Source organism: Leucoraja erinacea, chromosome 25, assembly GCF_028641065.1.
Source record: "Leucoraja erinacea ecotype New England chromosome 25, Leri_hhj_1, whole genome shotgun sequence".
NCBI lineage: Eukaryota > Metazoa > Chordata > Chondrichthyes > Rajiformes > Rajidae > Leucoraja > Leucoraja erinaceus.
The window spans coordinates 32,469,794-32,494,499 of NC_073401.1; the positions used below are offsets into that span (position 1 = coordinate 32,469,794).

The following is a 24,706-nucleotide window of genomic DNA, read 5'->3' on the forward strand; positions in this document are numbered from 1 at the left end:
AATATAAAATTTGCATTGGGAGATGTTCAAAGAGGAGATAGTCATGGTGCTGTGATCACGCCAAATGTTATTTTTTATTATAATAGAAGGGAATTAGAGTGTAGTGTGGATGGATGATAAAGAAAATGAGGGTTAAAGTGCATGAGGAAATTAGTAGGCAACATAAAAGGGGACTCAATACATTTTTAAATTTACAGATAGAAGAAAACATAGTTAATGGAATGCTTAGACCAAAATGGGTGTTTCTTAAAGGCACTGGATAAGTGGCTAAATTAGTACTTTGTATCACATTAAAGGAGATGGTGGAGAATATGAGCAAAATAAAAAAGGGGTATTGAAAAAGGTTGGCACTACATAAAATTAGAAAAATCACCTCATGAAGATGGAATAGAAATGGGTTTGCTGAGGGAAATAGCAATGGAAATGGCAATGATTTTAAGCACAGTCTTTCTATCTTATTAAGGTTAGCATTGTGTCACTGATTTAAAAAAAAAAAAGGAAATGATAAGTTTGACAAGTATAAGTTAGTCTAACATGGTTGGGAAACTGTTAGACACTAGTCTGGGGGCAATATGACTTGTTGCTTCAAAATATATCAGTTGATAAATGAGTCACAGATGACAGATTATTTGAATTTTTTGTGAATGTTGTGTAGTTGTATATCATAGCTTTTGAAAGTTATTTGATAAAAGCAATAAATTATGACGTTAGAAAACTGAAGTAATTGGATAGTTGTTCCACTCAGTTCTCTTTGAAATCAGTTTGACTACTCTTACCACCGTAATGCAGCAATGTCTGGACTGGGGATGCAATGAGTTGTGAAACTGAGTGATGCTGATGAAAAACAAACACAGTATCAATGATCAGGTTATGGATAAGTAAATGTCACTTGATAATAGTGTTGACGGCACATGCCATCACTTTGCTGGTGATTGAGTGTCGACTAATAGGCAATAATTGGATTTGTTCTGCTTTATGGACAGAAGAAAGCTGAGCATTTTTCTACGTTATTTGGTTAGGTGCCCATGTTGTAATTGAACTGGAGTGCCTTGGTTAGATGTGCAGCTAGTTCTGGGGTACTCGTCTTTAGTGTAACAGCCAGGATGTTATCCGATCCCATAATCTTTATATAATGCAGTCTGGGTATTTCATGACATCATGTGTAGTGAATGGAGTACAGCTAATGTGTCAATGGCAATATGAATGCGAAGTTAGTTAAGGACCTGTCCCATTTGGACGACCTAAACGACGAGTTTAGAAGAGCCAGACGAGTTGAAAAAAAGTGTCAAGGTCGTGTTGACTCGCCGAAGAAAAAGACTTCCTACAACTAGGTCTACGACCTCCTGCGACTATGCCTATGACCGCCCTCAACCTCAGTCGTCTACACCTAAGACCAACTACGACTAGCTACGAGTGGAAAATGATCACGATAAAATTATGTCATGTTTGCATTTTTTTTCTTGGGCCAGTTCCCGACCTACGACTATCTACGACTATCTACGACCTACGACTACCATCACGACCTACTACGACCTACCTACGAGTAAAAAGTATCAATTTTTTTCCATGCCAACCTTTATTTTTACTTGTGGACATTTTTTAATCTGGCTGGAAAAAATGCCGCGACTTACTTGAGGCCACGAGTACGTGGAGACCACACACGAGCATGAGGAAGAGTTACAAAGACCTCCTACGACCTCATGGCGATCATGCTGCGAGTATGAGTTAAGGGCAAACTCGGCAGAGGTCACCAATTAGGTCGTGAAAGTGGGACAAGGGCTTTAAGGAGCAGGAAGAAATGTGAAATTGTGGAACGCTGTTTATCCAAACTGGAGTGATATACGCAGTGGGGTTTCCTGTAAGATGACTGCTCTTATTAAATCAATGCCAGATTAGATTTGAACAAGAAGTTAAATGGTTATTAAACGTAATGCTATTTTAATTTTTCCGCCTTATCCCCAATGAATGTGCTGATGAGCTGCAGTATGGTAGCTAGATAACCCAGCACATCCAATATCTCATCTTCATATTTTTGGACATTGTTGAAAGAGCAATTAAATTTTTGAAGCAAATTCACAAGAAAAACCTGATTTTCTACTAAATAATAATAATAATAATATCTTTTATTGTCATTGCACATAAGTGCAACGAGATTTGGGTACACAAAAATGCTGGAGAAACTCAGCGGGTGCAGCAGCATCTATGGAGCGAAGGAAATATGCGATGTTTCGGGCCAAAACCCTTTTTCAGACTGATGGGGGGTGGGGGGAGAAGGAAGGAAAAAGGGAGGAGGAGGAGCCCGAGGGCGGGGGGGATGGGAGGAGACAGCTCAAGAGATTTGGGTATGCAGCTTCCATCCGACATCATAACTTAAGTAACTACTAAAATTTAGGTTTAGATACCCCGAGAACATGGTTTGTACAAAGAACATTACAACAGTAAAATAGTCAAAACAGACTAAAGTGCAGATGTGTCTGTGCGACGTGACCATCCGAGGGAGACAGTCCGTGATGGTGGGGGGCACTCAGCAGGGCCGGTTCAGAGCAGCTATAGCTCTGGGAAAGAAGCTGTTCCTGAGTCTGGAGGTGCGAGCATAGAAGGCCTTGTAACGTCTGCCGGAAGGAAGTAGTTCGAACAGTCCATTACAAGGGTGTGAGGAGACTTTGTGAATGCTGACGGCCTTCATGACGCACCGTGTGCGGTAGATGCCCTCCCAGGCTGGTAGCGGTGTCCCAATGATCTTCTGCGCTCTGTGGACGACGCGCTGAAGAGCTCTCCTCTCCGCCTCCGTTGCTGCTGAGATACCACACAGAGATGCCATGTGTTAGTATGCTCTCTGTCGTGCAGCGGTAGAAGGTTGTCAGCAGCTGTTGGGGCAGACCAGTCCTTTTCAATGTTACAAGATAGAACAGTTGTTGCTGTGCCTTTTTGACCATGTGAGGTCCTCTGAGATGTGAGTGCCCAGAAACTTAAAGCCGGACACTCTCTCCACACTGTCCCCGTAGATGGAGATTGGGGCATATTCCCCCTTCTGTGACCGTTTGATGTGAATGTGTCAGACAATAGACAATAGGTGCAGGAGTAGGCCATTCGGCCCTTCGAGCCAGCACCGCCATTCAATGTGATCATGGCTGATCATCCCCAATCAGTACCCCGTTCCTGCCTTCTCCCCATATCCCCTGACTCCGCTATCTTTAAGAGCCCTAGCTAGCGCTCTCTTGAAAGTATCCAGAGAACCGTCCTCCACCGCCCTCTGAGACCGAGAATTCCACAGACTCACAACTCTCTGTGAGAAAAAGTGTTTCCTTGTCTCCGTTCTGGCAACATTGTGCAACGTTGTTGATGGAAGAGGCCATTAGCACTTCTCTGATCTGCAAAGTTAAAGAAAACTAACGTAACAGTTTCCCCAGGCATCGAGGGAAAAAAATGGCCAGATTTGTGCACTGTCAATTTTACAGTAATTGTTTGTGCAAGCATTGTAGTTAAACTAAATCCAGCCCATCAGCAAGCAATACAAGTTTACATTATACATTTGCGTGTTGTATTTTATATATTACTGCCAAGATAAAGTAATGTTCCATTTGGAGCAAGCCTATTGCTTTGTCTCTATCATAGAAAATAGGTGCAGGAGTAGGCCGTTCGGCCCTTCAATATGATCATGGCTGATCACCCAAAATCAGCACCCCATTCCCGCTTTCTCCCCATGATTCATTAGGCTCTTTAAGAACTAGTGGCCTCCATAATATTTGGGACAAAGACCCATCATTTATTTGCCTGTGTACTCCACAATTTGAGATTTGTATAGAAAAAATCACATGTGGTTAAAGTGCACATTGTCAGATTTAATAAAGGCCATTTTTATACATACTTTTATTGCTGTTTATCAAAATGAGGACAAAGTTGTGCCAATGAAAGTCAAAGAAGCCATTATGAGACTGAGAAACAAGAATAAAACTGTTAGAGACATCAGCCAAACCTGAGACTTACCAAAATCAACTGTTTGGAATGTCATTAAGAAGAAAGAGAGCACTGGTGAGCTTACTAATCGCAAAGGGACTGGCAGGCCAAGGAAGACCTCCACAGCTGATGACAGAAGAATTCTCTATAATAAAAAGAAATCCCCAAACACCTGTCTGACAGATCAGAAACACTCTTCAGGAGTCAGGTGTGGATTTGTCAATGACTACTGTCCGTAGAAGACTTCATGAACAGAAATAGAGGCTACACGGCAAGATGCAAACCACTGGTTGGCCTTAAAAATAGGATGGCCGGGGGGGGGGGGGGGGGGGGGAAGGAAGGAAGGGAAGAGAGAGAGAGAGAGAGAATCTCAGCTCTCCCGTGCCCGGCAATCGGACCCCGAGTCGGGGCTGGTCGAAACCTTGTGCACTTTGGCACAACTTTGGTCCTCATGTTGATAATCAGCAATAAAAGTTTCCAACGGTGATGGAAAGACTGGAGGAAAGACTAGGTGCTGAGAGCTCACATATACCTGCATTAAGGAGGCAATTAAACACACCCGAGAAAGTACAAAAACCCGTGAAGCCATGTGTCCCAAACATTATGGTGCCCTGAAATGGGGAGAATATGTATAAACACAAAAATGGTCAATTCTTGAGTGGCCAAGTCAATCACCTGATCTGAACCCAGTTGAGTATTATATTTCCTTTTATATGCTGAAGGGGACTAGTCCCCAAAACAAGCATAAGCTAAAGATGGCTGCAATACAGGCCTGGCAGAGCATCACCAGAAAAGACACCCAGCAACTGGTGATGTCCCAGCTTTGTGTCACCCGCAGACTTGGAGATTTTACATTTAATTCCTATGTCTAAATCGTTAATATATATTGTAAGTAACAGGGGTCCCAGCACCGAGCCTTGTGGCACCCCACTATTCACTGTCTGCCATTCTGAAATCGACCCGTTAATTCCTACTCTTTGATTCATGTCTGCCAACCAGTTCTCTATCCATGTCAATACCATATCCCAAATGCCACGTGCCCTAATTTTGCACACTAATTGTGTGTCCTTGTGTGGGACCTTGTCAAAGGCTTTTTGGAAGTCCAGATACACCACATCTACTGGCTCTCACCTATCCATTCTACTTGTTACATCCTCAAATAAATTCCAGAAGATTGGGTGAGGATGATTTCCCTCCATTTCATAAATCCATTTTGACACAACTGGTGTGGACCTTGTGATACACCACATCTACTGGCTCTCACCTATCCATTCTACTTGTTACATCCTCAAATAAATTCCAGAAGATTGGTTGAGGATGATTTCCCTTTCATAAATCCATTTTGAACGATCCTGTCGCTGCTTTCCAAATTAGCTGCTATAACATCTTTAACAATGGACTCAAGCATCTTCCCCACTACCGGTGTAAGGCTAACTGGTCTATAATTTCCTCTCTCCCTCCTTTCTTGAAAAAATGGTCTCATAATCATGCTTATTCAATAATTATAAAGACAAATTACGAAAGCTCTAATAAAAATTGATTGTAAAATTTGAACTGTGTGCCTCGCTGTTCACGTAGCATTTCATTTAAAACTGTATTTGGTAATGTTGTCTTTCAGAGCTGAATGTGGATGGAGATTCTCAGATGAAACCACAGGTGGCATATTGACATCAGGGCTTATTAAGTGTATTTGTGTTCCAAGATATGTCCTGTTCAGTGAAAAATAGTGTGTAATATTTTAGGGTACATTTGTTGAATAACTTCTTATTTTCTGATATCTTTTAAAACACAAAGTTGTGGGAATGAGTTTTCACTACCTCTAAAACTGATGATGCAGCTATTTTCACTACCTCTAAAACTGATGATGCAGTGCCACAGATCCAGGTTCAAACATGACCATATGCTGTTTGCACATTCATTTTGTGATCAGCTTGGGCTTCCTCTTAGGTAGACACAAAATGCTGGAGTAACTCAGCGGGACAGGCAGCATCTCTGGAGAGAAGGAATGGGTGATGTTTCGGGTCGAGATCCTTTTTCAGAGCTTCTTCCTCGTGAACTTCTTCCCGCAGTTCAAGGAATGTGGGTTGATAGTTACGATAAATTGCCCGGTGTGGAGAAAAGTGGTAAAATCTAGGGGATTTGATGAGAATGAGAATATGGGGCAAATAAAAAGAAATAAGCGATTAGTGTAAATAGGTGAATGATCATCTGATGGTTATGGCGAGTCGAAGATCCTGTTCCTCACGCTTTATTTCTCTGTGGCTAGCCTTCCAGAGAGAGTGCATTGCAGCCAGACGTATTGTAACTGGCCATTGACTGATGAATGTGCACGGAAACCCTTAATGACAATGAAGTGAAAATATCTGATAATAAGAGTGTGTTTGCCTGTAAGATATGCATGTTCATTCCTCGTAATAGTCGCATTTCTTAAAAACTAATAGCACAGCATTTTACATTAAAAATCACATTTACACTAAACCTTTTAAAAGAAGCAAAGTAAAATAATCCTAAACCTCGTCACTGGGGAATTATGGGGGAGAAAAAATATAATTCTGGTCCTCATGAGGAGGCAGCAGGGCAGATATTGAAAATCTTGGTGAAATGATAGATTTTAAGGAACACTGCGAAAGAGGAAAGACAGACAGACGGGGAGAGAGAGGGGTTCAAGCAGTGAATTCCAGAGTGTGGTAGATAAAAAGAACTGCAGATGGTGGCACCAGAGACCCGGGTTCGATCCTGACTACGGGTGCTGTCTGCATGGAGTTTGTACGTTCTCCCCGTGACCTGTGTGGGTTTTCTCCGGGTTCTCTGGTTTCCTCCAGTTTCACTTAATACATACAGGATTGTAGGCTAATTTGCTTGGGAAAATGATAATTGTCCGTAGTGTGTAGGATAGTGTTTGAGTGCGGGGATCGTTGGTCGGCGCGGACTCGATGAGCCGAAGGACCTGTTTCCGTGCTGTACCTCTAGACAAAACTAAAGTAAAAATAAGTAAGAATTCCTGAAGTTAGCTTATTCATTATTTACTATTTACGTAGATCTTCAGTGTATTCCTGATGAAACATTGTACAGGTGCACAACCTTTTATCCGACGATCCAAATAACGAAAAGCTCCGAATAGCGGACATTTTTTCGGTCCTTGAAGAAAGGTCCTTGAAGACGTTCACCGAGGGCGGCCCGCAGAGGTGACAGCGGAACCTCCGGTCGGTCCTCGAAGAAAGGGGAACTAAATCCCCATTCATAAAAGAGAAGGTGAGGGTATATTGCGCGGGAGGGTTAATAATTTACAATCTGCTGCTGCCTGCCCGTTGAGTTAAAAAGTTCCCACGGTAAACTCACGATACACAGTGTATTGTGAGTCTTGCGTGGGAACTTTTTAACTCAGCGGGCAGGCAGCAGCAAATTGTCGCTCCCTTCAGTTTCACCCCACCTACACCCCTCTGCTTCCCGGCCATATGTGTGACCCCTTCCCTCCCCTCTCCAGCTCCTCGCCCATTGCACCGGCGCGGGGGCTTTGCACTGCCTTCACGTCGGAGCCAGTGCCAGTCACCGGAGACGTCAGGACCAACGGGACACTGGCCCCCAGGCCCACTGCAAGCACGGAGATCCCAGAGACCCACAGCCAGCAGCAGCCCAGCCCCGTTCCAATTCCAGAGGAACACGCTCCCCGTAGGGACAGAAGGTGATGGTGTGCAAGGTGCGTCTTGGTCTTGAGGTTGCGGATGAGGGGGCGCAGCTCGGGCTGTGACGTCTCCGGCCACCCCCCTGTACAGGAGCTGAGACTGGGAACTGTGGGGTTGTTTGCAGTTGCAGAGGGTGGGGGCAAGGGCGGTAAAGTTCCCAGTCTCAGCTCCATTCCAGGGAGGTGACCGGAGACGTCAGGACCAACGGGACACCGACTGCAAGCACGGAGATCCCAGAGACTCACAGCCAGCAGCAACTCTAGCCCAGCCCCGCTCCAACTCCAGAGGAACCTGGGTTGCGGATGAGGGGGCGCAGCTCGGGCTGTGGGCGAACTGCGACTTGTCGCTGTAGCGGCGCATCGGGGAGCGGGTTCTTGTTGGTCCTGACGTCTCCGGCCATCCCCCTGGACAGCAGCTGAGAGACGTCAGGACCACCAGAAGCCGCTCCCCGATGGGCCGTTACAGCGACAAGTGGCAGTTCGCCCACAGCTCGAGCTGCGCCCCCTCATCGGGACACCGACCCCCAGGCCCACTGCAAGCACGGAGATCCCAGAGACTCGCAGTCAGCAACAACTCTAGCCCAGCCCCGCTCCAACTCCGGAGGAACCCGGGTTGCGGATGAGGGGGCGCAGCTCGGGCTGTGGGCGAACTGCCACTTGTCGCCGTAGCGGCGCATCGGGGAGCGGCTTCCTCTGGAGTTGGAGGGACAGGGAGACACAGCGGCTTTTGAGAATGGTGGGCAATCACTTCCAAAGTTCTACCCACACAGTCAGTACACCTCTCCTACACTTGTCTCCCGCACTAAGATCATCTCGCAGAGAATGATCCCAGCCTAACCCTCCCTATTCTCTCCTATTCTGCAAGAAAAAACTAAATTGAACTCAAACTCGCGATCGAGTAACTGCCGGGATCGAGGCGCAAACTCGCGACCTTGCGGATATGAGCCGAGCAGTCTGCCACTGCGCCAGCCGTTAAAATCTACGCTAAAAATCTTCCATTCCGAAAGCCGAAAAATTCTGAATTACGAAAAGTGTCCGGTCCCAAGGCTTTCGGATAAAAGGTTGTGCACCTGTACTTTGAAGTGGAGCTTTGAGTTTCTATGTCCCAAATATTGCTTAAGTGCCCTTCTGCAATATGTTTCAAAGCGGATCTTTTAGTTTTATGATGGAGGAACTGAAATTGGTTCCGTGGACAAACACAAGGAACGGCTGGGAGAATCTGTTCTAAATACAGAGTATGTTTTCCTGGTATTTGTAAACTAGATTCCGTCCACAAGAAGTTGGGGGAAACATCATTTGTCCGTTCCCTTCATAGAAGCTGCCTGATCTGCTGAGTTCCCCCAACCTTTTTTGCTCGCTTCCAGCATTTGAAGTCTCTTGTGTCTCCACTTATCACCTGCCTAACTTTTCAGATTCTAGAATTTGCAGCCCTTTTATGCTGGCCATTTTATCTCCAAACAGTCCCGATATCGGATCCTGAGTTGAAATGTTGACCTCACTTTGTCTCCACAGATTATGCCTGAGCTATTAAATTCCTCCAACAGTTTGTTTTGTCTTGAAGCTTCCAGTATCTGCAGTTCCTTTGTGGTTTTTTTTAATTGAAGACATTTTGTAAAATTTGTTACTATGAATTAACAAATGTTGTCTGCAGTAGAGAAACTTTGTAAGGTGAATTTATTTTAGACTTTTGAAGATTTTTGTGGGGCGGCACGGTGGTGCAGAGGTATAGTTGCTGCCTTACAGCGCCAGACAACTGGATTCAAACAGGCGCTGTCTTTGAGTCTGTGGAAGAGAGTTGTGAGTCTGTGGAATTCTCTGCCTCGGAGGGCGGTGGAACCTGGTTCTCTGGAAACTTTCAAGAGAGAACTAGATAGGGGATATGGGGAGAAGGCAGAAACGGGGTACTGATTGTGGATGATCAGCCATGGTCACATTGAATGGCGGTGCTGGCTTGAAGGGCAGTATGGCCCACTCCTGCACCTATTGTCTATTGTACGTTCTCCCCATGACCGCGTGGATTTTCTCCGGGAGCTCCGGTTTCCTCCCACGCTCCGAAGAAGTACAGATTTGTAGTTTTATTGGCTTCGATAAAAATTGAAAATTGTCCCTAATGCGTAGGATACTTTATATTTTTTCTCTCATGATCAAGTGGTGACTGCTGGTCGGCATGGACTTGATGGGCTGAAGGGCCTGTTTCTGTCCTGTATCTTTAAACTAAACTGAAACTAAAAGTGTTCAAAGTTATCACTGGATATAATTATGCAGCATAAGTAGCTGTAAAAAGTATACACAAAATGATATACTGAAAAAATTTGACTCCCTCCCTTAATTTCTCAGGTTAGTAATTGGACCATTGGCATGCATGCTGTACGATCTTACAAGATACAAGATACATTTAATTGTCATTTGGACCCCTTGAGGTCCAAACGAAATGCCGTTTCTGCAGCCATACATTACAAACACATAGACCCAAGACACAACATAATTAACATTAACATCCATCACATAGCTGTGATGGAAGGCCTAATAAACTTATCTCTCCACTGCACTCTCCCCCCCCCCCCCCCCCCCCCGATGTCAGAGTCAAAGTCAAAGCCCCCGGCTGGCGATGGCGATTGTCCCGCGGCCATTAAAGCCACGCCGGGTGGTGCAAGGTCGCACACCGGGTCTTGGTGTTAGAGCCCCCGGCGTGCGCTCACAGAGTCCCGCGGCCATTCCAAGCCGCGCGGGGCAGTGATGTTAGGCCCCGCTCCAGGAGCTCTTCAACCCCGCAACTCGGGCGGGGGAAGTCGCCGTTGCGAGAGCCCTGAAAAGCGGTCTCCCTCCAGGGAGCCGCGGGCTCCCGGTGCCGCCGTCCACAGACCTGCCGTTGGAGCCTCCGACTCTCCGGTAGCAGCAGCAGCAGCAGCAGCAGCGCTCCTCCACCGCTCCACCCGCTCCGGACTCGGCCAGCCCCGCGACGGCGACGGTGAGTCGTAGCACCAGAGTCCCCGGCTTCTTCCTGTTGGAGGCCGCTCCTCGTTGCGGCCCCAACGACAACGGAAACCCAACGAGAAAAGGTCGGGTCTCCAGTGCAGGGAGAGATTTAAAAAAGTTTCCTCCCCACACACACACCCCCCAACAAAAATTAACAAAAACTACATTTAAACACAGACAGAAAATAATAAAACGCGGACAGACTGCAGAGGCCGCTGCTGACCAGAGTCGCGCCGCCCACCGGATCTTTCATACTTGGTTGGCTTGATGCAGAGGACTGCAACTGTCTGACTATGAGAGGGTGGAAGAAACCAAAATAATCTTAAATGTTTCTGAATCCATGGGCACATTGTCATGTGAAGAATTTCGTTGTCTTTACTTTAGACCCTCCTTTATTGCTACCATGTCAAGTTTCTAACCCACTCAGTCCATTGTAAGCCTGACACAGTTGGTCACAGTTGTTAATTTACCCCAAGGAGTTTGTGACAAGATATTGTAATTGAACAAGCACTTTGAAAGAACATTTTCATGCTTGAGGCTGCTTTCTCTAGACTTTGTATGTGCATGCTAAAAGAGGTTGCATAATGGTGGCAAACCTAGCAGGTGAAATGGACTGATCCAAATTGGCATAAAATTCTAAAAGCTACTATTTTCTTCTGATTGAGGGATGCATTATGATGTGTAATATTGGGATTGAATTTTGAAAGTAGATGAAATAATTACTACAACACCAAGTTGTTTTCTACTGTAGTTGATTGTACTGTACAAGTCTGCACAGTTTCGAAAAGGATCACAAGGTGGGCGTCACACTGGTGGACTTCACCGCTGCCTACGATACAGTGTGGCACCAGGGCCTGATCTTGAAGCTCTCCGCCATTCCTGACTGCCATTTAGTGCGGTTCCTTGCCAACAGCCTTGCCAACCGCAGTTTTATACTCAAGACCAGCGACGGACAATCTAGCTGACTGCGACTCCTAAGAAACGGAGTCCCCAAAGGCTCGGTACTGGCCCTCATGCTCTTCAATCTCTATATCAGCGATTTGCCACGCACGACCTCACGCCAGTATGGATACGCAGATGACCTGGCCCTACTGCATTTGGACCGGAATTGGTCAAAAGTGGAGGATGTGCTCTCGGCGGATATGGAACTTGTCGCAGGCTACCTTAAGACCCAGAGACTAAAACTGAGTGTGGAAAAAACCACCACAACGGCCTTTCACTTGAACAACAAGGAAGCTCAACGCCAGCTGACCGTCACCGTCAATGGGTCATTCCACCATGGTGCATTGTGTTTGCATTGTGTACGACCTACAAAATGTGGTGTCGTCAGTCATCAGAATCCACTTTTTCTGATTCACCATGAGTTAACCGTCTCCATGTACACCCATCCAATTTTCTGAAAATTGGCTACTTGAAGTAAAAGTAGAAGTCAAGAGTTTAATGTTATATGCATAAGTACGGTGAGGTACAGTACAATGCAAAACTTTGCATGCAGCATCACAGGCAACTTTGCTCCCCCTATCAATGCCCATTAATTAAATCATCATGTCCCTTTGGTATTCCTATATGCTGCTACTGTGTTGCATTATACCTCTCTCCTAACACTTGCGACAGAAATGTTAATAGTTTGTTGCTGGGATTGGTATTCTTGGCAATGTTTAAATAATGATGTTGGAGATAATGAAGGTAGATTGCAAATGTAATCTTTCAGTGGCTGCAATTTGGAGCAGACTTAATCTTATAATATGTGCTTTACTTCACCAATGAGTCAATAAATGTGGGCATATTAACATGTCCTTTCCAGAAATTATTTTTAATAATCTTTACTGTGCAATGCTAACAGAATGTTATGCATTGCATGAGTCAGTGAGCTTGATAGATTCAGTAACCATTGATGCCTTGAAATGATAAAGCAGTGTTTATATTTGATTTGACAAGCGTGGCTGCAGAAAAGAAGTATGTTTGGTAACTACTAAGCTTGAAATTTTATGGACTGGGTCACTTGATAGATTTGTTGTGCACAGGAAAATGACATTCTCCATATAATGAAGTGTAGCAACTTATCCAGGCCTACAGCTCTCTAAGGCTTTCTGTCTTTTACAAGATTTAATGGAAAAATGATAGGCTGCCCTCTGGCTTTACTGCTTTTATTTAGACAACTATACAACAGAATGGCATTCCTTGGAAGTATATGGTCATCAGGTTGTCACTGACTTGAATTCTCACCTCGGGTTCTAATGAAATGGAAGCTGTTTGAATTACATAATGCTAGATTAGATTAATGGTCTGTTGCGTTTCTGCACAGAACAGATTATCATCATTATGCCATTCCAATTTTCAAGTATTCAGTGCAAAAGAGACAGCATTCAACAAATATGTCTCTAGCTGCTGCTATTTAAGTTTTGTGTATATATATATATATATACAGATGTCCATTGCTAATCCCATGTTATGGGAGAACTAACATATTTTTACAATATTAAATTATTTCACTAATCATGGTCTAGCTTATGCTATTAACCCACAAGATTAAATTATTTTCTCTCCTTTGTAACTCAGCCTACTACTTTGAAGCTGTTGCCTTTCAGAATAGAAGTTTTGTTCACTGATATCCCAACCTTGGGATTCAGTGTAGAATGGAATGGTAATTATCATGCATCAAGATGCAGAAACAAAATGTAAAGCACATCTCATTTTACTGTGTAGTCAGTGTGATCAACTTTTTTTGTTCAATGCACATGTCTACATTTTCATGTGTTGGTGTCACTCATGCTTATGGTGGAAATGTTTGTTGTGTGAAATTACAGCAACAATTTTACAATCTGCCAAGTATGTTGGCTGTGCATTTTATAATCGGCTACCATGAAGGTTGAGCTTGTTCCTTTTGGTAAATTCCAGCATTACATCAATATTTTGTATATTCGAAATTCTAATGACCTAAATTGGATCAGGTTAACCTTGAGATCATTGGGTTAAATTCTGTGCAAATTTATATTCATACAATACTCGCTTCTATCGATTGCTTTATGGTTTAGTATAGAGTCCATTAGCAGCTACTATCCAGAGATATATTGCTTTGGTTACTCTGCAGAGATTTACGAGTTACAAATCACTGACATTTGCAAAACGTGGGAGGAGTATTCTAATTTATGTAAATATTTTATACATGTTGCTGACTGCATCCAAGTCTACCTCATTTGACCCATTCACTGGAACATGCCCCTGTACCATAAAATTCAACTGTTCAAACACACTCCTGCCTGATTTATTTGTTTAATCATTCATAAATTTACTCATCCATTATAACTGCCCATGTGGCATTGTACTTTCAGCTGGCAAGATCTTGTTGTGCTGTAGAATTTCCTCTCCAAGCCTCTTTTTCTCTCCATCCCTCTTCTCCTCCAACTTGGTATCCTTAGACTTGCAAAATCTATATTTAAAGGAACAAGTAATAATTACTCCTTAAATGGCGAGGGAATTTTTTTTTCTTAAAACTGTTTTGTTCTGAGTATTTGTAATATTTCTATCTAAACATGGTTATTGTTGCCATGATGACAATGCATAGTGACGATTTTCGTTTTGTAAGTGAGAGCCAATGATAGATAGATGTGTATATAATATAAAAACTCTACTTTTTCTTTCTTTTTCTCTCCTCCTGCTTGTTACTTAACAACATGGTTGACAAAAATGCTTCTCCAGTTCCAGTAAGAGGCTGGCACTGTGTATAAACCAAGCAGTGTATTACATTTGTTTATTTTGGCAGTGGAACTCAGTGACATGAGCCAAGCCCTGCCAAGACATTTTATTTGCTGTGCAGTTGGGCTTCTCCCCAATTAAGAAAGCATTCTGAAAGACCAGTAGCATTTTGCTTTCAATTTGGAACCAACTTATTTAGAAAGGAAAGCAATGCATAGTTCAGTCAGACAAATCAAATTATTTTTGATTAGCTCTTTCCAGTTGTTTACTGTGGCAACCTGGAAATATGATGAGCAAGTGTGCCACCTTCTCTTTCTCTCAAGTCTCTATTCCCCCACTCCTCTTCTCTTGTGGCTGATGGTTGGCCAGCCGTATGTGCTTCACAGTCACTTAGCTCACTGGCATTCTTAATCGTACCCATGCACGTGCATAGACCGTGAATAGCATATCAAATTTCACAAGTTGGCTTATTTACTGATAAATAACTGCGACATGATCAGGATTGGGAGCTAAATATATCAGATTATAAAGTATACAGGAAAGATGGGGAAAATAATGGATATGTAGAAGCAATGTAGCAATGAGTTATAATAGAATCCCTTCACTGATGACAGCGTATAACGAGGTAAAATCTCAGTAGAATTAAGGAATAGAAAAGGTTTTAAGATTGCAATGGGAGTTCCAACTGGGCTTCCTGATGGCAGAAGAGATGTTGTGGAATGCTTAACTGCAGAGATTAGAAAAGCACATGGCAAAGAACATAGAACAACATAGCGCAGAAACAGACTCTTCAACCTGCAATGTCTGTGCCAGCTATGATGTCAAATTAAACTCCCATCTGCCTGCACATGGTCTGTATCCTTCCATTTCCTTTCATGTGCCTGAACAAATGCCTCTAAAATGCAGTTACCGAATCTACTTAAACATAGAAACATAGAAATTAGGTGCAGGAGTAGGCCATTCGGCCCTTCGAGCCTGCACCGCCATTCAATATGAGCATAGCTGATCATCCAACTCAGTATCCCGTACCTGCCTTATCTCCATACCCCCTGATCCCCTTAGCCACAAGGGCCACATCTAACTCCCTCTTAAATATAGCCAATGAACTGGCCTCAACTACCCTCTGTGGCAGAGAGTTCCAGAGATTCACCACTCTCTGTGTGAAAAAAGTTCTTCTCATCTCGGTTTTAAAGGATTTCCCCCTTATCCTTAAGCTGTGACCCCTTGTCCTGGACTTCCCTAACATCGGGAACAATCTTCCTGCATCTAGCCTGTCCAACCCCTTAAGAATTTTGTAAGTTTCTAAGGCAATTAAACAGGCTTTAGTCCTAGCCTTTAGTTTATGACTCTAAATCGAAGTACGTTTAAATTATATGTAGGGAGGTAAAGTGTTCACATAGAATTCACCACACCATAAGAATGGAATACTATGTTACAAAGTTAATCCAAAATTAATCCAAGGCAGCATGGTTTTAAACTATAAAGGCAGCATTATTTTTTAATTGTGGGATAAACAGAATACCTCAGAGATGTTCAATTTATTTAGAGAACCGTTCTGCAAGAGTATGTCGCAAAAACCTCACCATAGTCTAATCTGGATTTTTAATTTAATCTTGATTCTGGAATAGACATGATGCAAGTTAAACAGTTTCTTGTTTGCCATGTAAATTAGTTATATTCCAGTAGGAAGCTAGTTGAGTGTTGTTTTGCAGCATCAATCTTCCTCAAACATTAAGTAACTAATGTGCCATGTAGGCTCTTGTAGCATCATGGAGCCATAGAGCATAAAACAGACTTTAGTCCTAGCCTTTAGTTTATGACTCTAAATCGAAGTACGTTTAAATTATATGTAGGGAGGTAAAGTGTTCACATAGAATTCACCACACCCTAAGAATGGAATAATATGTTACAAAGTTAAAATTCCATACTATGACAACCTTATTAGTCTTACAGATGCCTGCAATCTCCTGGTGAAATTGCTCTTCTAATCCCCATTGACTATAAAGCACCGTTGGAGCCATTCAATGTGATCATGGCTGATTGGGGATGATCGGCCATGATCACATTGAATGGCGAGTGCTGGCTCGAAGGGTTGAATGGCCTACTCCTGCACCTATTGTCTATAGACTAGTTGGGTGTCTATAGTGCAGCTCCACCCAAATAGCCTCACTGGACGAACCATTAGAAATGTAATCTCATATTATTCCCGTGACATTCTCCTAAATCAATAAATCAATACCCCACCTCTATCTCTCCTGTAGCACCTGTACACTGGAACATTAAGCTGCCAGTCCTGTCCCCCTTTTAGCAGATCTCTGTAAGGGCTACAACATCCCAGTCGCACGTAAGTATCCACGTCCTGAGTTCATCTGCCTTACCCGTCAAGCCTCTCATTCTAAATTAAATGAAATTCAATCCAACAGTCCTTCCTTGGAACCTGCTGTGCTCTTGCCTGTTCTGTCCATTGGACTTTCTTTCATCACCTTCCATAATGATTTTCTGCCTCAGTTTTCATTGGATCCTGCCCCCCTGCTAATCTAGTTTAAACCCACCTGTGTAGCATTAGAATACCTGCCTACCAGTATAATGGTTCTCCTCCAGTTTAAGTGCAATCTATCTCTCTTGTATAGGTCACCTCTGCCCCAGAAGAGTTCACAATGGTCCAAACATTTAAATCCCTGCACCAACTCCTGAGCCGAACATTCGTCTGTCCCATCTTCCTGTTTCCACCCCCTCACTAGCATGTGTCATCAGGGGTAATCTGGACTGGAGGTCCTGCTTTTTAACCTGTTGCATAATTGTTTATAATCATTTTGCGGGACCTCATCCATTTTCTTTCCTATGCCATATGTGACAACTTGCATAATAACCTCTGGCTGCGCCTCCTCCCCTTTGAGAATGTCATGCAGCCGCTCTAAGGCATCCTGGACCCTGGCTCCAAGCCGGCAACACACCATCCTGGAGGTTTGACTGCTGCCACAGAACCTCCTGTTTGTTCTGCTTGACATTGCCCTTCCCTGCTGTGCCATAGAGCCACACTTGTTGCCACAGCCCTGACTGCTACTGCTGCTTACCCCTGACTGGTCATTTCCACCCTCTTTCTCCTTTTCTCTCTCCCCCCCCCCCCCCCCCCCCCCCCCCCCCCCCCGCCCCCCCCCCCCCAACAGTATCCAAAAGGGTACAACTGTTTTGAAGGGGAATGGCCAGTTATCTTTTCAATATTATTGAAAGTATGGTGCAATACAACAGTTAAATTGGAATGAGGTTCTGGTCCTGTTAGTAGGTTTAAAAATTCACCACCAACTTATAACTGTCCGTCCAGTGATTTGTGGAAGCTGCCATCACCTCGTGCTCTTGAACATTACACCAACACTAACCTCAACTTAAAGAATTGTCTTTGGTTAAAGCAAGGACTTTGCCTTTTTTGTACAGTATTGTGGTTATTAATTTATTGGTTTTATTTATTATATTTTACCTATGTGCATTGCATTTTCAGACCTATTTATTATGCTGCTGCTGCTATATAGAATTTTATTGTTCCATTGGTACATATCACAATTCAATTTGGCACATCTTCCCACTTCAAAAATGATTGAAATGTCATGTTTAGTTTAGTTTGGCGATACAGTGTGGAAACCTGCCCTTCAGCTGAGACCGCACTGAATAGCAATTATCCGTATACTAGTTCCATCCGACATACCTTGGAGAATTTATAGAAGCCTACAGACCCGTACATCTATGGAATATGGGAAGGAAACCCACCGGGTCGCAGGGAGAACGTGCAAATTTCGTAAAGTTGTAAATCCTTCTACTATCATATTCTGCATCCGATTTCCCTTTTCCCTTATGATTAGGAAATTATGTTGATTAAAATAAATTAAATTATGTTCACTAAAATAACTGAACATTAATACCCATGCAGCAGAGCCTGGTCTCCTTTTGTCTTAAAAACCTTGTCACTTGATCAAAACCTCGTTCTACAAAGTTTACATGTGGTTGATGTGCAACGTCTACCTCACAATAAAAGAAACCATGCACTAGCAACCTCCGCTTCATAATATGATGTTCACCTGGAATATCAGGATCCTTGTGGATAAACCCAACAATGGAACACCTAAATACTACTTGACTTTGTAGCTCAAGAACACAGTGGAGTATAATCTGAATATATCCAATTTTCAACTTTCACAGTCTCTATAAAATTGAATGAAAATTGTTATTTCCTATTACTTTTATTAATGCTTTATAATAATATATGGGGTTATGTTAGATTTTGCCTATAGCCACAGGGTCTTCATCTTTCATCAGTCTTACAATTAAGTAATGTCTAAATATGTTTTCTACTGCCCAGAATTTGTAAAAGCATACACTTGTGCATTGAATGAACTGGTTCAGAATACTTCAGAATAAATTGATTCACACACAGTTCCATTTACAGTATGTATATAGTTTCAGCAACGAATATAGATCATATCATAAACCTTCCCACATAAGTGTTCAAATGGATTTTTTTACATTTTGCTAGAGATGGGGAAGTGTAACTAGAAGAACAACACAGTGGTGTTAAATGATCAGATCTGTAATTTGGATCCTTTGGCATTAAATGTATATCTGTTGAGAAAACAATAATTCATGGGAATAGGTGGTCAATTTCTGTTATTTGCAATTTTATGGAATTATTTATACATTTTCCAGTTACTCCTGCATTCCCATCTGTTGCAGCCAGTTAAAAGATATCCAACTGATATATCAAGTTTCAAATCTAGGAAAGATGGGAAATGGCTTGCAGCAATGCCAGTATTTTAAATAGAGATTTAAACTACCATATTCATTGGAGTAAGCAGTCATGCCTGGAAGGTGCTGAATTTCTTCAGCATAATTTTTTTTTTAACAATGTCTAAACCAACAAGTCAGTAAATAAGGAGTTTTATTTAATAGCTTAATAGTGCATGGACATTTATTTAATGCAAATTACAATGTGTATAAATTCATTGTGCTATTGATCTGCTGAGATACTTCAACACTGTGTCTTTATCTTTACTCAAATAACAGAACAGGCATGGGCTTAATGGAATTCTCCTGCAACTATTGTGCTATTTTTCCCAAAAATAATCTCACAGTTAAGAAGCATGTTGATCTGCAAAACTATGTTCAGCAATCAAAGTGATTTATATTTAAAAGTGATGATATTAATCAATCACCTGAGTGTCTTCAAAAGTTTTTCTGTGCTTCAGTCATCCTGTTAACTGTTATTTAATGGTCCGGCAGAATTATCACTCTCATGCATTTGTCTGGATACTTTTCCAAAATGTACACTTTTTGCTATTGGTGATCTAAAATACAATATATTTAATAATATACTTGTACTGAGCCTAAAAAATAAAACACATTTCTTAGCTTTGGGTTGGGAACGTTTTTTACTCAAATGCCATATGGAACTCAAATGCAATCCAGGAAAAGGAGAATAAATAATGAAAATAAAAAAACTGCAGATTCTGAAAATTTAGAATGGAAACACTCAAAGCATATACAGGAGAAACAGAATGAACATTTCGTGTTGAAGGCCCTTCAGAACTAGAATAAGGTATACCTTGTGTTATCAGTCCAGATTCAAGTATTAGCAGTTCAATAATTTAATTATATATGCCCCACTTTGAGATAGTATTACATTATTTGAGCATGAAGGCCTTGGCTGATTAGAAACTTGTGATTGGGGGGTCGGTGCTGGAACCATTGTTGTTTGTCATCTACATCAGCGATTTGGCAGAGAATGTACAAGTTAGTATTTTTGCAGATGTCACTAAAATAGGTCGACAGTGAAGAATGTTATCAAGAAATACAGCATGATGTTGAATTAGCTGGGTGAGTGGTCTGAGAAAGCAAATTGAGTTTAATTTGGACAAGTGCAAGATGTTTCATTTGGATCAAAAGTGTCAGTTGTCAATTACATTATTGTTGCATCATTTCAAGTCTCATTTAAAACAAATATTTTAACTTCCCTTGCTTATGTGTTGAAGAGTAATTTTAGTTCCAGACATGTCCCAGTTAAGACAATTTCACAAGTGCAATCTCTAAACATGGATTTGTGTAAAAGAGAGATTTTCTTTTAATTTGAGTTTTTGCCAGATTTTCCCTGCTAGGGATAGACACAAAATGCTGGAGTAACTCAGCGGGACAGGCAGCATCTCTAGAGAGAAGGAATGGGTAACGTTTTGGGTTGAGACCCTTCTTCAGACCCGAAAAATCACCCACAGATTATAATTGGTCTGTGGCCTTTTCACTATTTTCCAGGAGCATGTAATAGCTTAACACTTCTCCACAAGTAGAATATATACTTGTCAAAAAAAATCTGTTTGCCAACTGAGTGGAGCCTCAGAAATTCATTATTCATTATTGCCTCCTTGACATTTGGAATGCTATGATCCTTTAGGCTACAGGTTGTCAATCCATTGTATGCAAAATTCTGGGAATGCTTAAGACCTTATTTACATGGAGTCTCCTCTGTTTATGGAAGTTGCTGGGAGGCCAACTTTTGGTTTCTTTTGTATTTGTAGTGTTCTTGGCTACTTGTAAGAGTTTATTCTTGTCCATGCAATCTCTTGGGAGAAATGGTTAATCTTCAGTAACGTTTGGTTCTGACTTTTGAAGTAGACCGTATGATCACGCGGGCAATTATGTAAATAAATGCTGGGATGAATCCATTATCAATTCACTGAATATAAAGTTGTTGCAGTAAATTTTGACAAGCATGTTGGTCTGATAGTCAGAAATGTCCTATAACATTTCATATTAAAAAGAGAAATTCTGTATCCTATATCTGCTAATGATGTGAGCTAGTGTTTCTTAATCAGCACCTGGAGTTTATTGCATACTTTGTGTACGTAATAAATGAGCAATAAGAGATTTCAGTTTATTTAGAGTTTTACATTTAACCTCTGCAAATAAGTAATCAAGCCAATGCTAACAATTACATTGAGGAAGCTTAAAGAACTGTGCATCAAGATTGCAGGATCATTAGAGGTTACATACACAAAATTCTGAAATAACTCGGCAGATCATCACCTATTCCTTTTCTCCAGAGATGCTGCTTGACCTGCTGAGTTACTCCAGTATTATGTGTCTATCTTCAGTGTAAACCAGCATCTGCAGTTCCTTCCTACAGGTTCCAAAGTACTTGGTTCCAAAATTGCCAAGACTAGGAATTAAATATTTCTGACTTTTTTAGAAAAGATAAGCAAAATAGAATAGAAATGAGGTAGCCCTGATTTTATGAATAAAATGAAGGCAGTGGAAAGGATGAATCGGGTTATAAGCGACAATATTAATTTGCGATGAATAGTTGCAACATCTGTACATTTGAAAAGCCATTTAAACATGCTGTGAGAAAGGTTTAAGCTAAGCAAAGAAAGTGTTTAATGTGTCCCTCAAAGTTAGATTAAACTACTTTATTCAATACCAAGTTGAAGTGCACAGTTGCTTGGTCCATTGGTAGTTCCAATGCCGTTAACAACATAATAATGTGGTTATTCCACGTTATTTTTGCGGAGTTAATCCAGCATTTGGTGTCTATCTTCGGTATAAACCAGCAACTGCAGTTCCTTCCTACACAGTGAGTGGCGCATGGTTGAATTTTCATGTTTAGTGTTCTGCTGATGACTGTGGGATTCTTGGAATTATTTGTAGGTAATGAGATAACTCTCAACATTTTACCACATGTAAATTGGAAAACAGATTTTTGAAATGATAAAGAAGTTAGTGTACGAGAACCAAACATGTGTTACAGCGTCTGACCTGATAGTATAGTTTTGTAATTTGAAGCATTTATATGCAGCCTTCTAAATATTTATCTCAATGATAAGAATGTCTATTAGACTCTGTATACATATTAATGAAATATTAAGCTACATTTATCAACAATTTTTGATTTGTTTTTGTGATCAACTAATTTAATCAAATAACTAAAAAGGATCAAACCCACGTTAAAAATTAAATGTATTATTAATGTAATATGCACTAGATATTTACCAAACACTGCCACATTGCAGGAAAATGATATAATGACATTGATAATCATGGCCATCGAAATATAGTTTATCAATGCTATTGGCTGTGTATATTGTAATTATGTCCCTGTTGCTGCTATGACCACTATCTGCTGAAGGCCTGACCGACAAATTTAGTTGATAAGTGATATATTTTTAAACTATAATCTTTGTTGCAATTAAACTGAATTTAAAATGGAAGAATGTCAAAATTAAAATTCTAAAAATGTGAAAATCTAGGTGTACATTGTTTGGAGTTGCCAGTACACTACAAAAAAACACAGACAGTCGTTGTTATTGCTATTGTAGGCCAAACTATCTGCAGCCATTAGTAAATATTGAATCCAGTGGTATTAATGTCACATGATGAAGTAGTTGATTTTGACATCTAAATTGATGCTGCAGGATTGCAATTAAAGATTGTTGGTGCATGTAATCCCACCCAACTAAATATAATGTTTAAGAAAACTAATTTACATTTTTTAATAACAACAAGAAAAATAGTTTTAATATTTTTGTATTACTGCAGAAGGAACTTGCACTGAGACCACAAGAACGAAATGAAAAATGGGAAAAACAAGTAGGGAAGAAACCACGGCAGGTGGAGAATGGCATGTTGGCTGAGCCAAGTGAAAATGGACATGAAAATGGAAATGGTACCTTGGAGCGAGGTCAAGATCAGGGAAGAGATCGAACCAAGAGAAAAGTTCCATTGAAGAACTCGGCACAGGTCTGTGACGTGTTCCCTTTTAATTTATATGCATGTGGTAGTTGCATTCCTGTTATATCAAAGTTTGCACAAGATGCAGGATTTGCATTAGTGAATTTCATACCTTCACCTGCACCCTTTGAACATGATTTCTATATGGTCAGTCCAATTGTATTGAAGGACCAACTTTCACAATAACTTGATTGATTTATCTTTGCTGGGCATTGATCCATTCTGAAATTGTGACCATTAAAACTGATGTCAGGGGTGAGAAGTGAACATTTGAAATTTTCCAAGACAAACCAATCTTCTATTGGACTCGTTAATGGCCTGCTTTTATATTCATCCGTGCATGGCACAACTTGCTTAACTTTGTAACTTGCAGTCTGGGACCATTTTATGGTGCATTTTGTACATAGGAGCATTGTGCATATTTCTTGTTCAAGGTGTGATGCAATAGATGAACTATAACAAATCAAGGGAAACACAATTATACAATTACCATATTAGTATTTGATCTATTTGAATTCCAGTGCAGTTGTTATCACCATGTATTTTTAATGTTTGATTTGGATTTTGTACTTTCCCTTATGACAGATTATGTACACCAATCTGAAATTCTGGTAATCAAATGCTGCAAGTATCTGTGTTAATTTGAGGCAGCACATTGCAAAAAAATCAATGAAAAGCCTCGCAGGCAGTGTAATATACAAGCTGGCTTAAAAATGATCACCATTATCTCTATCAACACATTCTTGTGAGCCTCGGAAGTTAGATTAGATATTCAGATACAGATTCAGAAAGTGTACCATGATAGGGTTCTGGATTTGAATTGAGCATAGTAAATAATTGATGAATCGTATGAAGGTTGACATGTTAAATGTAGTGGTAGTTTAATCAAGGACAAGATTTCATTCATTTCTGATAGATTCATTCAGAATATTATGGTACATTGCAGTAAATTGTTTTCATTGAATTGGGGCATTAAACAAATCATCAAGGTATTTTCTTCCCTTTGTCAAAGGGGAAAAACAACTAACTTTATTACAATTAAAAAATAAACTACTGGAAGAACTCGGCAAGTCAAGTAGCATCTGCATTGCAAAATGGGTAGTCGAGGTGTCTGTTGGAGGTCCTTTGAAGAAGGGTCTCCATTTGAAACGTCAAATCCACAGATTCACTGAGTTCTTCCAACAATTTTTTTTCCTCAAGAGTCCAACATCTGCAGTTGCTTGTGTTTCACCTTTGTTACAGCATGCTTAATTTTAGATGAATGGAGAAAAACTAATTCATGTCCAAATATCCGGTTTTACTTTTTCTTTAAACCGCATTAGAGATTATCTATATAATTTTATGGCATCAACATTAACTAAATGGTTTAGTGAGTGAATTAGAAAAATATATGCACAAACAAAGCATGGGGATGGATAACAATTGCATTAGAAACTCAGTATGGATTGAAGTCCTTTTTTGTTCATTTTTAATCAATTGCATTCAATCAGTTTAGAGTTTATATTCATTACAATGAGGAACCAACAGATCAACCATGTTTTATACACATTAATATAATTTGCTCTGATTTCAAATCCACTTGCTTAGGCATTGTAATGCTCTGGGGTGCGCAGACTGAATTTATTTGATAAA

The 24,706-nt window shown here is 41.1% G+C and overlaps 1 protein-coding gene across 1 annotated transcript in view; it reads left to right on the forward strand.

The window, feature by feature from the left end:
- Nucleotides 1–24,706, forward strand: part of fbrsl1 (fibrosin-like 1) — a 529,496-nt gene that overhangs the window by 110,334 nt on the left and 394,456 nt on the right. Inside the window, 1 exon segment of the mRNA XM_055655520.1 lies at nucleotides 22,883–23,083. Coding sequence (XP_055511495.1) covers nucleotides 22,883–23,083 — 201 coding nt within the window.